General features: G+C 40.6%; 1 protein-coding gene and 1 pseudogene across 6 annotated transcripts in view; one reads left to right on the top strand and one right to left on the bottom strand.

Moving 5' to 3' along the window:
* Positions 1-14,170, top strand: part of LOC118544478 (P2R1A-PPP2R2A-interacting phosphatase regulator 1) — a 60,996-nt gene that overhangs the window by 3,953 nt on the left and 42,873 nt on the right. For all 6 annotated transcript variants that reach the window (XR_013444469.1, XR_013444470.1, XR_013444471.1 and 3 more), the window contains exon 3: positions 1,678-1,756. Coding sequence is in view for 3 of the 6 variants with exons in the window: in XM_078063867.1 (XP_077919993.1) it covers positions 1,678-1,756 (79 nt within the window). In the remaining 3 variants the exon portion in view is untranslated. The remainder of the gene's footprint in view (positions 1-1,677; positions 1,757-14,170) is intronic.
* On the bottom strand, positions 9,969-11,230 carry LOC118546755 (annexin A2 pseudogene; annotated as a pseudogene).

The raw sequence follows: 14,170 nt of genomic DNA, 5'->3' as shown, positions 1-14,170 counted from the left end.
CATAGGGAGGGAAAGAAAGTGCTAGGGAGATTCGAAGAATGGAGTGAGAAATGACAGCAGGATTGGTGAGGGATAAGGAAAATGTTCTTGGAGAGGAGGCATATGAGATGGGTCCTGATGGATTGATAGGAAGCAGACGGGAAGAGGGGACCCAGAGAGCTGGGACAGCATTCCAAGTATATGGAATAAGCTTGGAGACAGAAAAACATAGGTGTATTCCAGAGAGCTTGTCAACTCTGCCTGGATCACTGGCTCCCAGATACTCATCTGCTGACCAGTGCTGATCCTAGGTGACTTTTTCACTAACCCATGTTTTTAAAAAAGTTAAGTGCAGAGTACTTAAATACGTTGTGATATAGTTGGCCAAATGTCTTTTCCTGGGCAGGACTGTACTTTATCCTGAGGTTGTTTTAATTTTTTTAATACCAAAATGCCCTTTTATAAATGAAATGATGGTGTTGGTAGATGGTGGGATTTTTTTACTTGGCAAAAGAAAGATGGTTAGCAACTGTATGTTTGTGCCAAGATTTTGTTTTGAAATTTTACTAGTCCATGAAATCCAAAAGGCTAGAGCTAAATGGTGGCGAGCTTTGAATGTCATTGTAAAGAATGTAACTGAATTCAGCTCACGATGAAGAGTTACTGAAAGTTGTGAGCAGGTAGACTGCCGTAGGGACAAAAGCAAGATGAAGGGACAAATTAGACTATTGCAGAGTACGTAGGAAAGTACAAAGGCTTTGAATTGGTTTTTGGCCAGGAGTCTGAAAAGAATAAGATGGCTATAAGAGAGACCTAGCACCTGATTGGATGTGGCAAAAAAAAAAAAAGGAAGTGCTAACGTTGACTTCTTACGTCATCGGGGAAACCTGGGTATAAGGTACATGGGAACCCTCTGTATTTTTGCAATGTCTTGTGAGTCTTAAACTCCTTCAAAATAAAAAAGTTAAAACAAAAAGAAGACATGAAAAAGAAAAGACTTGTTCAGGGTCCCAAGCTCAAATAGGGCCGAGGCACCAAGGAAGCTGAGGAAGACAAGCCCCTGCGTAAGCAGGGAACAGCTGCTTAGCTCCAGTCTCTTGTTGCCATGTGGGAATGTGGCCCAGTGTGGACCCAGCTTGCAGATTTTCAACAGAAGCTAGAAATCCGGAATCTGGATTATTTATGTGAAACCTCTCAGCATTTCAAGTGTGTGTAACTAACTTAAAAACGTTTTGATCCCGAGTAGGTCAAACAAAACACATCTGTGAAAATCTCCATTCTGTTAACTCCTGCTATTGATTATCCCTCTTGTTCATGTGAAAACTTCAGAGTTGAGAGGGAATTGGGACTGCACATGGTAGCTGCAATCATAAATTTAAATCAGTTACAGGTTTACACAGAAAATGATGCATTTCCAGGGTCACGATAAATTATTCTTATTCTTGGTAGCATGATTAGTGGCATGCTTGAGAATTCCTTCCCTTACATGGAGATTTGTTTAGGCTCAGCCAACTAAGGCTTTGTGTGCGTGTGTGTGTGTGTGTGTGTGCACGCGCATGTTCTAATTTCTCCATCTGCACAGCTGTCTCCACAAAGAACCTATTTACATTAATGGCATTGCTGTTTAAGTATTTGAAACCTTATTTCTTTAAAAAAATTTTTTGTAACGGATTTCAAATGTTTTCTTTTTCTTCATAGTGATAACTCACAGGTGTTCCAAGCTGACACGTTAACAACTCCAAGAAATAACACAACGTTTATGGTACAACATTGTCTGGTAAGAAAATGCTTGTAGCAGCCTCACTGGCCAAGACTTGTGCTATTGGTCTTAACTAGTGGTCCTCAAACTTGAGTGTGCACCTGGAAGGCTTGTTAAAACAGACTGCTGGGGGTGCCTGGGTGGCTCAGATGGTTAGGTGTCTGCCTTCGGCTCGGGTCATGATCTCAGGGTCCTGGGATCGAGCCCCACATCGGGCTCCCTGCTTGGCATGGAGCCTGCTTCTCCCTCTCCCTCTACTGTTCCCCCTGCTTGTGCTCTCTCGCTCTCTCTGTCAAATAAATAAATAAAATCTTTGGGGGAAAAAAATAAATAAAAAATAAAACAGACTACTGGCCCTCAACCCCAGAGTTTCTGATTCTGGGGGTATGGGGCAGGGCCTGAGAATCTGCATTTCCAGCAAGTTCCCAATTTGAGAAACAGTGCTCTAAACATCACTGAAGGAAAAATAAATACGTTGACTACAGTTTTGATTGCTTGGCTGCAGCTGCAGCAGAATTAACTTTTAAATCCCATCTGGATTTAACATTGAGATTTGTTTTCATGTATAAGACCATCTGGCTTCCAATTTTTAAAAGAACATTCTAATTTTGAGAGGAAAATTTGCAAGCTCTCCTAAGAGTAGTTTTTAGGCTTTTACTTCAACTTTTATCTCTCATTTATCTTGAATTGAAAATAAGGTTTGTTTTTCATGGTGTTATAATGTAATCTCTAAATTATAACTCTTATCTACTAATTATCCTGTAAACATAGGAAATATGCTTGTAGATCAGTAAACCAAAACGAACAAATGATTCACTATATGAATCTTTTTATTGATGTGAAATTCATATAAGATACAGTTAACTATTTTAAAGTATACAATTCAGGGGCATTTAGTGCATTTACAGTGTTGTTCAGCTACCACCTCTCTTTTCTTTCAGAAAGCATACATCCTAGGGCGCCTGGGTGGCTCAGTCTGTTGAGCATCCAATTCTTGATTTTGGCTCAGGTCATGATCTCAGGGTCATGAGATCCAGCCCCATGTCAGCTCCGTGCTGGGCGTGGAGCCTGCTTGAGATTCTCTCTCTGCCCCTCCCCCATCCTCCCTCTCAAAAAAAAAAAAAAAAAAAAAAGCACACATCCTTCTCTTGTTCCCTAGGTGGAAAGCTTGCAGTCTTTCATCATTGAATATGATATTAGGTATAGGTTTTGGTAAATGCCCTTTATTGTGTTAGGGAAATTCCTTTCTGTTCCTACTTGCTGAGTATTTTTATCATGAAAGCATGTTGAATTGTTTCAAATGCTTTCTGCATCTATTGAGATGATCATGTGTTTTTTTCCCCCTCTGTTCTAATATGATGCATTACATTGATTTTCTTATATTGAACCACCTTTGCATTCCTGAGATAAATCCCACTTGGTTCTGTTGTATAATCCTCTTAATGTACTGTTAGATTTGGCTTGCTATTATTTTGTTGAGAATTCTTCCATCTGTATTCATAAGGGACGTTTGTCTGTAGTTTTCTTATAGTCTCTTTGCTGGCTTTGGTATCAGGGTAATGCTGATCTCATAGAATGTGTTAGGAAATGTTCCTCTTCTTCTATTTTTGGAAGAGTTTGAGTAGGACTGGTATTGATTCTTCTTTAAATGTTTGGTAAAATTCACCAGTGAAGCCATATCCGGTCCTACACTTCTTTGTTGGGAGGGTTTTGAAACAGATTGTATCTCTGTACTTGTTTACAGATCTGTTGAGATTTTCTCTTTTCTCTTGAGTCAGTTTGGTAATTTGTGTGTTTTTTAGGAATTTGTCCATTTCTTCTAGATTATCTAATTTGTTGACATATAATTGTTCATAGATTTCTCTTACATGATTTTTTAGTGAAATGTTACAGCTTGGAACCCATTTTAAAATATTGCCTCCTAATCTTGAAACTGGATATTTTCCAGGGTGCCTAGGTGGTGTAGTCAGTTAAGCGTCCAACTCAGTTTCAGCTCACGTTGTGATCATATGGGTCGTGGGATCAAGCCCCACGCTAGGATCTGCGCTCAGCATGGAGTCTGCTTGAGGCTTTTTCTCCCTCTCCCTCTGCCCCTCCCCCATATGCATGCACACTCTCTCTAAAAAAATAAATCTTTTTAAAAATTATTTTAAAAAGAAACTGGATATTTTCTTCTTTGTAGAACGATATCCAATATTATTTCCACAAATGCAATATTATACTGGGGAAAAAATAGAATTGTTTATTAAACAAATCTTCCTTCTTCCATTCACTCACTCATTTACTCATTCATTTAATGGTATTTATTGAGCACTTGCTTGTATGTCGAAGACCTCCATACCTAGTCGTTCTTCTTTTCTGCTCAGCCAAGTCTACAAATTTTTTTAGGAATCTCCTATGTATTAAGCCCTGATCTAGTTGCCAGAGAGATCTAACCTAGTATGAGGGGCTGAGGTAGGAAATGACCTCCTTTAGTTGAGCTCTTACTGATGTGTAGGAGTTAGCCAGCTTGGGATATGGATCATAGGGGCAGACAAGATTCCAGGTAAAAAAATGGCTTGTGTGAAGGCCTGGAAACGAAAGGGAATGTGGTGCGTCGAGAATAGAGTGTGTAGAGAATTTGAAAGAAGTGCATTGTAGCCAGTGTGGACGTAAAGATGAAGTGGTGAGAAATGAGATCGGAGATGTGGATTAGTACAAGATCTCGTAGGGCCTTCCAAGTCATGTTAAAGATTTTTCACTTTGTCCTCCTGAGGTCAGTGTGAAGCCATTGAAGAATTCTGAGTCTGTGATTGACATGACCAGATTTGAATCTTTAAAAGATTACCCTGGCTGCAGCGTGGTAAGTAGATTGGAAGTGGGCAAAAGGAGATGCAGGATGATCACACAGGAGGCAAGTGCAGTGACCTTGGCTACTGTGATGGCCGTGGACGTGGAGAAGAGTGAGATTCATGAGATATTTGAAAGGTAGAATCAATTGCTGAGAGATTTGATGGAAGGCGGTCAATGCTTGTGGCAAAGATGACTACTAGGCCTCTCACTTGGGCAAGTGATGGGTCTGGTGGGGCCACAGAAGAGGGGAAACTTTGGCAAAAAAGTGGATTTAGAGGGGAAGATAAGTTTATTGTTGGACATGTTCAGTTTGAAGTTCTCTGGGATCTCTCAGTAGAGATATTAGTTATACTAGTTTGAAGCTCAGGATAGAGATCTGGGCTAGAGACACACATTTAGGCATCATCAGTAGATCCTTATTTAAAGCTGTGGGAATGAATGATGTGACCTATGGAGAGAGTATAAAAGGAAAAAAGAGGCTATAGGAAACAGCTTTAAAGATCACTAGTAGTACCATGAAAATACAAGGAAAAGTGTTAAGTTATATGCTGTCAAGTGGTCAAACATGATAAAAACTGAAAGTGTCCTTTGAGTTACCAAAATGGAGATTATTAATGAATTTCTTGTATTCGAAAGCAAGTTCCATGGAGAGAGGGGTGGGGTGAGATGAAGCCAGATTGGATTGGGTTGAAGAATGCCTGAGAAGTGAGGGCCTGTAAGTGGCATCATACAGACTAGCTTGGTTATTTGTATGCACGTTACCCTTTCTGCGCCTTAATTTCCTCTTCCGCAAGATGGGAATGTGACAGTATCTGCCTCATAGGTTTGTGGAAGTTGAGTACATTAATCGATGTAAAATATCTCAGAAAAACTGGAAGAAAGAGAAAAAGAGAAAAACGTAGAGCACATAGCACAACAATGTGACTATACTTGACACTACTGCACTGGTGCATTTAAACATGGTTAACACGATAAATTTTATGTTATGTGTATTTTACCACAGTCTAAAGAAAAAAAATGCAGGGCGCCTGGGTGGCTCAGTCGGTTAAGCATCTGCCTTCGGCTCAGGTCATGATCCCAGGGTCCTGGGATCGAGCCCCGCATCGGGCTCCCTGCTCGGCGGGGAGTCTGCTTCTTCCTCTGCCTCTGCCCCTCCCCCCTGCTCATGCATGCTCTCTCTCTCTCTCTCTCTCTCAAAAAAATAAAGAAAAAAATGCTTATAGCATATAAAAAAATCAGCGTAAAGCACTCAGCACAGCACTGACACATACTAAGCACTCAATAAGTACTAGATGTTTTATTAGCAATAGTACATATAGAGAGCAAACATGTACCTGGCAGTTTTTTAAATGCATAATTTTCCTTAGGAATTCTAGGCTCTTAATTTGCGTAAGGTTCAATTTAATATGATACACGTTCCAAACAAACCATCTTACAGAACGGTTGTGTTTGGCAGAACTGACGTCATTCACACGGACTTGATGATGGGAATTTCAAGACTTATTGGTTTGGTTTGCTGTAACAGCATAATGCATAGGCTTTTATTTTGCTCGAAGTATCGCTTCGTTATTATTGTAAGACTTACGCAGGTTGATACTTGCTTTCAGGATAAATAGGCTGAATTGTCTGGGATAATGACATGATAATTAGAATGCTTTCGGCAGAAGTAACAAAATCCTGATATATCACGTTACAAGATAGAAACATCATTTTTGAAAAAATACACGTATTGTTGAGTGATAACATAAATCCTAAGTGTAAGGGTCCTTTCCCATACTAGACTGTCCTTAAAATTGGTGCTGCAGGAGCCTAGAGTTCACAGAGACAGAAAGTAGAATGGTGGTTGCCAGGGGCTGGGGTGGGGGTGGAATGAGAGGGGTTTAATGGGTATAGAGTTTTGGTTTTGCAAGATGAAAAGAGTTCTGGAGATTGGTTGCACAGCAACATGAATATACTTAACACCACTGAACTGTACACTTAAAATGGTTAAGATGGCAAATTTTATGTATATTTTATCACAATTAAATTTTTTCAGAATCAGGACTACTTTTCATGTATTTCACTGTAGGTAAAAGTGTTTTAGAAAAAATTGCAGTGGTACAGGGCACTGAAGAACCATGGGTGCCATTTAACATGCAGATAAAGATGCACATTTCCAATCCTTGTAAAAATCTGTTCTCTCACAATTATTTTCTTAATTAAGCTCCAATATTTTCCTCTGCACTCTCAGAAAATCACTCCATCCCACTTCTGATGAGCAGAAACCCAAGGCCCTCTTCTGACCTTGGGGACCGTGCCTTCCCCCTGATTATCCCTTCACTGTATCTCCTAAGAACTCCAGGGTTGGCGTGCCTGTTCCCCACTCTTCCACTAGGAATTCTCTTCCTGGCACCTCTGTTGAATCTGGGGCGGCCACATCTCTTCTCCATCTCCACCCCCTCCTACTCCAAGAAAAGCAGGAGAAATTTTTCATCTTCCTGTCAGAAATGATTGTGCTCTTCTTGAGCAATTTGTCCCTTTTAATTTTATGGCTACTGATATTTATCTGATTAGGTTTTGCTTTTCATGTGGCAACTACAAACTAATTTAATTTATGGCCCACCCCGTAGTGAGTGTATAATACATTCCTGGCCCTGCTTTATTCTCTGTCTTGCTAGCCTACATTCAGTTCATGTTCAGGATCAGTCATTGCAGGAACTAGGAAGAGGCATTGATAAACATAGCATACAGCTCCTGTTCAGGATTTTCTAAGCGCTTTATCTCTAGTAACTACAGAAGGAATGGGTTAAAAATAGCAAACGTAGTGAAGTTAAAATTCTTTTCAAAGAATTTAATGTCTTTACAATATTAGTTTTCTGCAGTTTCTCTTTTAAATGGAACTAAGCTTGATCTTTCCTATCTTAATTCCTTCACTGAAGATAATGCTTGGGAATCCGCTTCACCCAGCCCGCTTCCGCAACGCCCCCTACTCCTCCCCACCCCCATGACCTCGTTCCTTGGTGCTGGTACTCTTGCTTCCTCCCAAGGACTCCTCTCCCCTCCCAGAGTGTGAGAAACAGGCACAATGAGAAATTTACATAAAAGACACCAGTGAGGTTTATTGACCTCTCAGAAAATGCTTTGTTTCTATTTTAATACTTTGTTTCATGTAGAAGAATTATCTGGGGACTCCTGGGTGGCTCAGTCGGTTAAGCATCTGCCTTCGTCTCAGGTCATGATCCCAGGGTCCTGGGATCAAGTCCCGCATCGGGGCTCCCTGCTCAGCCAGGAGCCTGCTTCTCCCTTGCCTGCTCTGCCTGCTGGAGCCCCCTGCTTGTGCTCTCTCTCTCTTTAAAATCTTTAAAAAATTATCTAAGGTAATTCCCTTTCAAACCACCTGTAGTGCTTAATTTGTGGGAGATTGTCTTCTAGAAGCCTTCTTTTCTCCAATTAATTTTCCGTGTTATTCCTAAAAAATCAGCCAAGTCCAATATTTAATCCACATTTTGTGGCTTATGATTCTATAGCTCAAGTTCAAATCCTACCTCCCCCAGACATTTCACACTACATTCCTGTTGATCTCATTAATTTTAGTCAGGTAGTCTTCTCAGGATTTCCTAGATAAAGTTTTCCAGTAGGAAATTCTAAACCTTTATCTGAAACTAACCAGTTCCTTCCCATCTCTTAGATTTCAATTAAAAATAATCTCTTCCAGGAAGTCTTTCATAGTTTGGGACAGTTTGCCACACCACGCAATTCTCTTCTTTTGTTTTTTATAACATGATATCATAATACAGTTAAAGTACCATAATTTCTTTATATAGTGCGTATGTATATATTTAAGTTCAGGTTAGCATGTCTTTCCAATTAGAGTGTTTCACATTTTATATTGTGAACTTTCTGGGCATTTGAATGATAACAATATGAGCATCAGTAGCATGAATTAAATGTATTAACATTCTGTTTGTTCAAAAGATGTGTGTGGGTATTTGATGGGGTTTTTTAAAGGGAAAACCTGTTTTTCAGATTTGGTTCATGTCACTGTATAACAGCTTCTCAGTGATCAATGCTAATAAAGGGAAGCACTGGGGGAGAATATCCCAAACTGTGGATAAATCACAATATTTTCTACTTGCTTTGGAAAGTAGATTATTTTTATAGCATGCTTTAAGAATGGCTGTACAATTTTTTTTTTTTTTTAAAGATTTTATTTATTTATTTGAGAGAGAGAGAACGAGAGACAGAGAGCATGAGAGGGAGGAGGGTCAGAGGGAGAAGCAGACTCCCCGCCGAGCAGGGAGCCTGATGTGGGACTCGATCCCGGGACTCCAGGACCATGACCTGAGCCGAAGGCAGTCGCTTAACCAACTGAGCCACCCAGGCGCCCAAGAATGGCTGTACAATTTTTTAAAGTTAGTAATAATATCTAATGTTGGAGAGATAGAAGAAAATTGATATTCTCATACACTGCTAGAAAGTAAATTTGTATAAGCTTTCTGGAGGACAATTTGGCAATGCGTATCAATAGCATTGTGACCTAGAAATTCCATCTCTATGAATTTCTCCTAAAGAATTCTTTAAGGATATGTGCAAAGATTAGCTTAGAGGTTGTTATCACAGCATTATTTATGAGTGAGCAAAAAAATGTGGCAAAAATATGAATGGTTAGGGAATAGGTTAAATGAATGAGCTTTCATTATCTGTGTTTGAATCCCAGTTCGAGCAATTACTAGCTGTATGAACTTGAACAAGTGGCCTAATTTCTCTGGCCCTCAGTTTTCTAATCTTTAAAATGGAGACAATAATAATGTCTACGTCATGGGGTTGTTGTGAGAATGGAGTGAGATAAGACATGCCTGGCACATAATGAGTGTTTCTTATTATGGTACATGCATATAGTATAATATTCAGCCTTTAAAAATGCTGTTGCAGGTGGGGTGCCTGGCTGGTTCAGTCCGTAGAGCATGTGACTCTTAATCTCAGGGTCATGAGTTCAAACCCCACAATGGGTGTAGAGCCTACTTAAAATAAAAATTAAAAAAAAAAAGAAACAAAAATAAAAATGGTGTTGCAGGTGAATTTTAACATGGAAAGATATGTGGAATGTATTAAGTTATTTTTGTTTTGTTTCTACAGTAAAAATTCAGTTTATCCATCTGTTTATAACACAATACACAAGAAGCAAAGTGTTTCACATCATAGATTTCACTTCCAACTCCCTGAACTGTTCATTTTTTTGGCTGAAAGGAGATACTAGTGGGGAAAGCCAAACAATGCCTAGGCAACTAAAATAAAGTTGGGGTGGGGGGCAACACTAACATCATCCTCACAGGGATGGGCACAAGGGGCTGTTCATCGCAAGCTGATTTTCTAGAACTGCTAGCTGGAAGCACAGGAGCACCACTTGGACGTTTGCACTTCATTCTGCTCCGCCCCACGGGCACAGCAACACCTCCCGGTAGTTGCCCTTACTGTCTTCCTGGATGTGCTAGTGCAGGGACATGCCATGCTTTCTCTTGAATTCAGACCTAATTTTTAACATGTCCCCTTCCTTCACTGTGGGTGACCATGATCCTAATCAGGACCTTATCATGAGCTCCCTTACCCTTCATGGAATCAGTCAGTCATCAAAATAGGGGAGCTTGTTCTGAATACACTGGACCAGTTGCTGAAAAGCATTATTTTTTTTAAGATTTTTTATTTATTTATTTGACAGAGAGAGACACAGCAAGAGAGGGAATACAAGCAGAGGGGGTGGGAGAGGGAGAAGCAGGCTTCCTCCCTGAGCAGGGAGCCCGATGTGGGGCTCGATGCCAGGACCCTGGGATCATGACCTGAGCCGAAGGCAGACGCTTAACAACTGAGCCATCCAGGTGCCTCTGAAAAGCATTTTCCAGGTCTCTTTTGACCTCCTCCTTGATCATAAGGGCTGTAGCTCTTGTACCTTTCAAATTCTTTCTGGATGTGATACACACTTGCTCGGTCATGATGCTGATCCCCTTGGGAACATCAGTTCCTTTCCTCTTCACTCCAACATTAGAGATCATAGGCATCTAGGGTCAGACAGTTCATAATCAATGACAGAGTCATCCTCTGCTCTTCTACCCTTTGCAAGGGCAACCGTCAGCTTGCAGAAGTCACCAGATGTGTTGGAAACAATGTCCTTCTCCAGATCAGTCTTGTACATCTCCTTGTAGACTGTTAATTTCCTCTAGCATCTAATTGGTCCTTGAGCAGATGATCTCAGTGAGGGAGTCCTCATCAGTCCTCAGCACCTTCATAGGAGAGGCTTTCAGCTTGGAAGCCTCATACTGAGCAGGTGTTTTCAGTAGGTCCCAAATCACCTTCTCCAGGTGGCCAGGTGGCCAGGCAAGGCTGAGTTCAATGCTGATGCAAATTCCTTTTTGGTCCTTGTCTGGTTGGTGAAGACAATATCCTGTCTCTCCTCGTTGCTGTCATTGGTCAACATGTTGATGACAGTGACCTCATCCACACCTTTAGCCTTGATGCCGTTTCAATGTTCAAAGCATTACACTTGACATCAAAGTTGGTGTATGTTTTAACTGACCTGTATGCATTTGGGGGTGTAGAGTGGTCACCCTCCAAGCAGAGTTTGCACAGAATTCGTGAACAGTGGACATTTTGATAGAAGCTGGCCCATAAGCTGAAAGCTGTGAGCATCCTCAGATGCAGAGCCAGAATGTATTAAATTATAAAGAAAAAAAAAATGGGGCACCCAGGTGGCTCAGTTGGGTGAGCATCCAACTCTTGGTTTCGGCTCAGGTCATGATCTCAAGGTCATCAGAGCAAGCCCTGTGTCAGGCTCTACGCTCAGCATGGAGTCTGCTTGAGAGATTCTCTCTCCCTCGCCCTCCCCCTCTGCTCTTCCCCCCACTCATGCACTCTCTCTCAAAGAAATAAAATCTCAAAAAAATTATAAAGAAAAACCTAAACTGCAAAATAGTATTGTGCAGTAGGATCCAGTTCTGGAAAAAGAAACACTGAGATCTTTACTATGGTCATCTCTGGATGGTGGGTGCTGCTGTTTTTTTTTTTCCCATTAATTATGTTTTATACTGTGCATGTATTGCTTTATTATGAGAAAAAAGTAAGTCAGTTTCTATTGAAAAAAAAGATCAGGATGAATAGGTGGAGCACAGAGGGTTTTTAGGGCAGTGGAACTATTCAGTATGATACTATAATGATGGATATGGGCCATTATACATATGTCCAAACCTGTAGAATGTATAACACGAAGAGTGAACTCCAATGTAAACTATGAACTTCGGGTAGTAATGACATGTCAATGTAGGTTCATCTCTTATAACTATTTACCACTTTCGTTCAGCTTTTGATAGTGGGAGAGGCTCTGCTTATGTAAGAGCAGAGGAAATCTTTGTACCGTCCACTCAGTTTTGCTGTGAACGGAAAACTGATCTAAAAAATAAAGTCTAGGGGCGCCTGGGTGGCTCATTCGTTAAGCGTCTGCCTTCAGCTCAGGTCATGATCCCGGGGTCCTGGGATCGAGCCCCGCATCGGGCTCCCTGCTCAGCAGGAAGCCTGCTTCTCCCTCTCCCACTCCTCCTGCTTGTGTTCCCTCTCTCACTGTGTCTCTCCCTGTCAAATAAATAAATAAAATCTTTAAAAATAATAATAATAAAGTCTATTAAAAGTAAATCAAAAGATCAGATGGGAAAAATAATAAAGAATGCTGGGTAGCAAGGAATAGATATCTAAGTCTTATAAAGCTACCATATATAATTCTAGTTGTTGTTTTTTTGTCATTAAACATTGATTGTAGAAATATTTGATGATGGTGGTGATAATGGTGGTAGTGGTAGTAATAGTTACCATTTACTGAGCACATACTATGTGCCAGGCACTAGGTGAAGCATATTACATGCATTATCACCATTACCATATTTCATACAAATAGACACTTGAAAGAGAAAGTCTTGTTACATCTTTCATAGCACTATTCCACATAGCAACAAATCATATGTCCAATATATCCCTTTTATGCAAGTTTTATGGAGAAAAGTGCTGACTTTTGTGAAAAGGGTCAGCTAGTAGCCTTATTGATTTGAATTAGGAATTTTCTTTTTTTTAAACTATATATATATATATATAATTTCTTTTTTTGAGAGAGAGAGAGAGAGTGTGTGAGCGGGGAGAGGGGCAGAGGCAGAGGGAGAGAGATCCTAAGCCGGCTCCCCACTCAGCACAGAGTCTGACATGAGGCCCAACCTCACAACCCTGAGATCGTGACCTGAGCCAAAGTCAAGAGTTGGATGCTTAACCAACTGAACCACCCAGGCGCCCCAAATTAGGAATTTTCTTGAACTATCAACCCTGGAACATGATTAGTACAGGCTAGTCTGAATTTCTGGCCAGTCAACAGTCATTAGCTGTCTAATACTCCTTCTTCATACCCATCCTGGATAGAGCCTGAACCAGGCTCAGGGCCGATGAATATGTGAGCGTGTCTCTTCCAAATTTAAATAGACAGCACTGTTAGGTATAATCTGCTCATCTGTGTATACCAAAGTAGATCATTTTGCCACAGTTCAATTTTTTTTTTTTAGTGTGGCATTCAAGGCTTTCCAGCATCTTCACCCTCTTGGCCTCAGAATCTTCTATCCCTCCAGAGACAACTCGCATTGCACTCACACAGGACTAACAACCTTTCCTAAAGCATGTTTCCTAAAACATGCCTAGCACTTTTCCTTTTCTCTTGCTTATGCTGTCAAACTCTTCGCCCTACGAGGCCCAACTCACACCGCCACCTTGTGCCTTACCTGTCTCCCATCTCCCACTCCCTGTGCCCATTCACTTAATCTTTGCTTTTTATCCCCACCCTACTTTGTCTCCATTTGACACTCATTTCCTTGTCTCTTATATAATAATTAGCTCTCGTGTCTGGACTGTAAGGTGTCTGTGGGTAATAACTATGGCTTATTTTTCTTTTAATCTCTCCTTCCCCTCTGTAAGAAAAACAGTTCCTTAAACATAATAAGGGCCCAGTAAATATTGAAATACTTAAAGAGCCCTATTTTTCTGAGTGACTTGTTATGATGGAGTGATTATGGCTCATTGTCCAGTGTAATTTAGATGTAGAGAATTTTCAGTGATCCTCATATGAATTTTCTTTCTTTCTTTTTTTTTAAGGACTTTATTTATTTATTTGACAAAGAGAGACACAGCGAGAGAGGGGACACAAGCAGGGGGAGCGGGAGAGGGAAAAGCAGGGAGAAGCAGGCTTCCCGCCGAGCAGGGAGCTGGATGCGGGGCTCGATCCCAGGACCCTGGGATCGTGACCTGAGCCGAAGGCAGACACTTAACAACTGAGCCACCCAGGCGCCCCCCTCATATGAATTTTCTGTTGTTACTTCTATACCTTGGCTGTTGCCTCCACCCTCTAGCAAATGATTAGAAAAAACAAACTGGTTTTAACACCTTTCTTTCTTTCTTTTTCTTTCTTTCTATTTATTTATTTGTTTATTTATTTATTTTAAATTTTATTTTGTTATGTTAATCACCATACATTACATCATTAGTTTGTTTTTTTTTTAAGACTTTATTTATTTATTTGAGAGAGAGAGAATGAGAGAGAGAGCACAT

Source organism: Halichoerus grypus, chromosome X, assembly GCF_964656455.1.
Source record: "Halichoerus grypus chromosome X, mHalGry1.hap1.1, whole genome shotgun sequence".
NCBI lineage: Eukaryota > Metazoa > Chordata > Mammalia > Carnivora > Phocidae > Halichoerus > Halichoerus grypus.
Note: the sequence above shows the minus strand (reverse complement) of the source record. Positions and strands in the feature narration are given on the sequence as shown.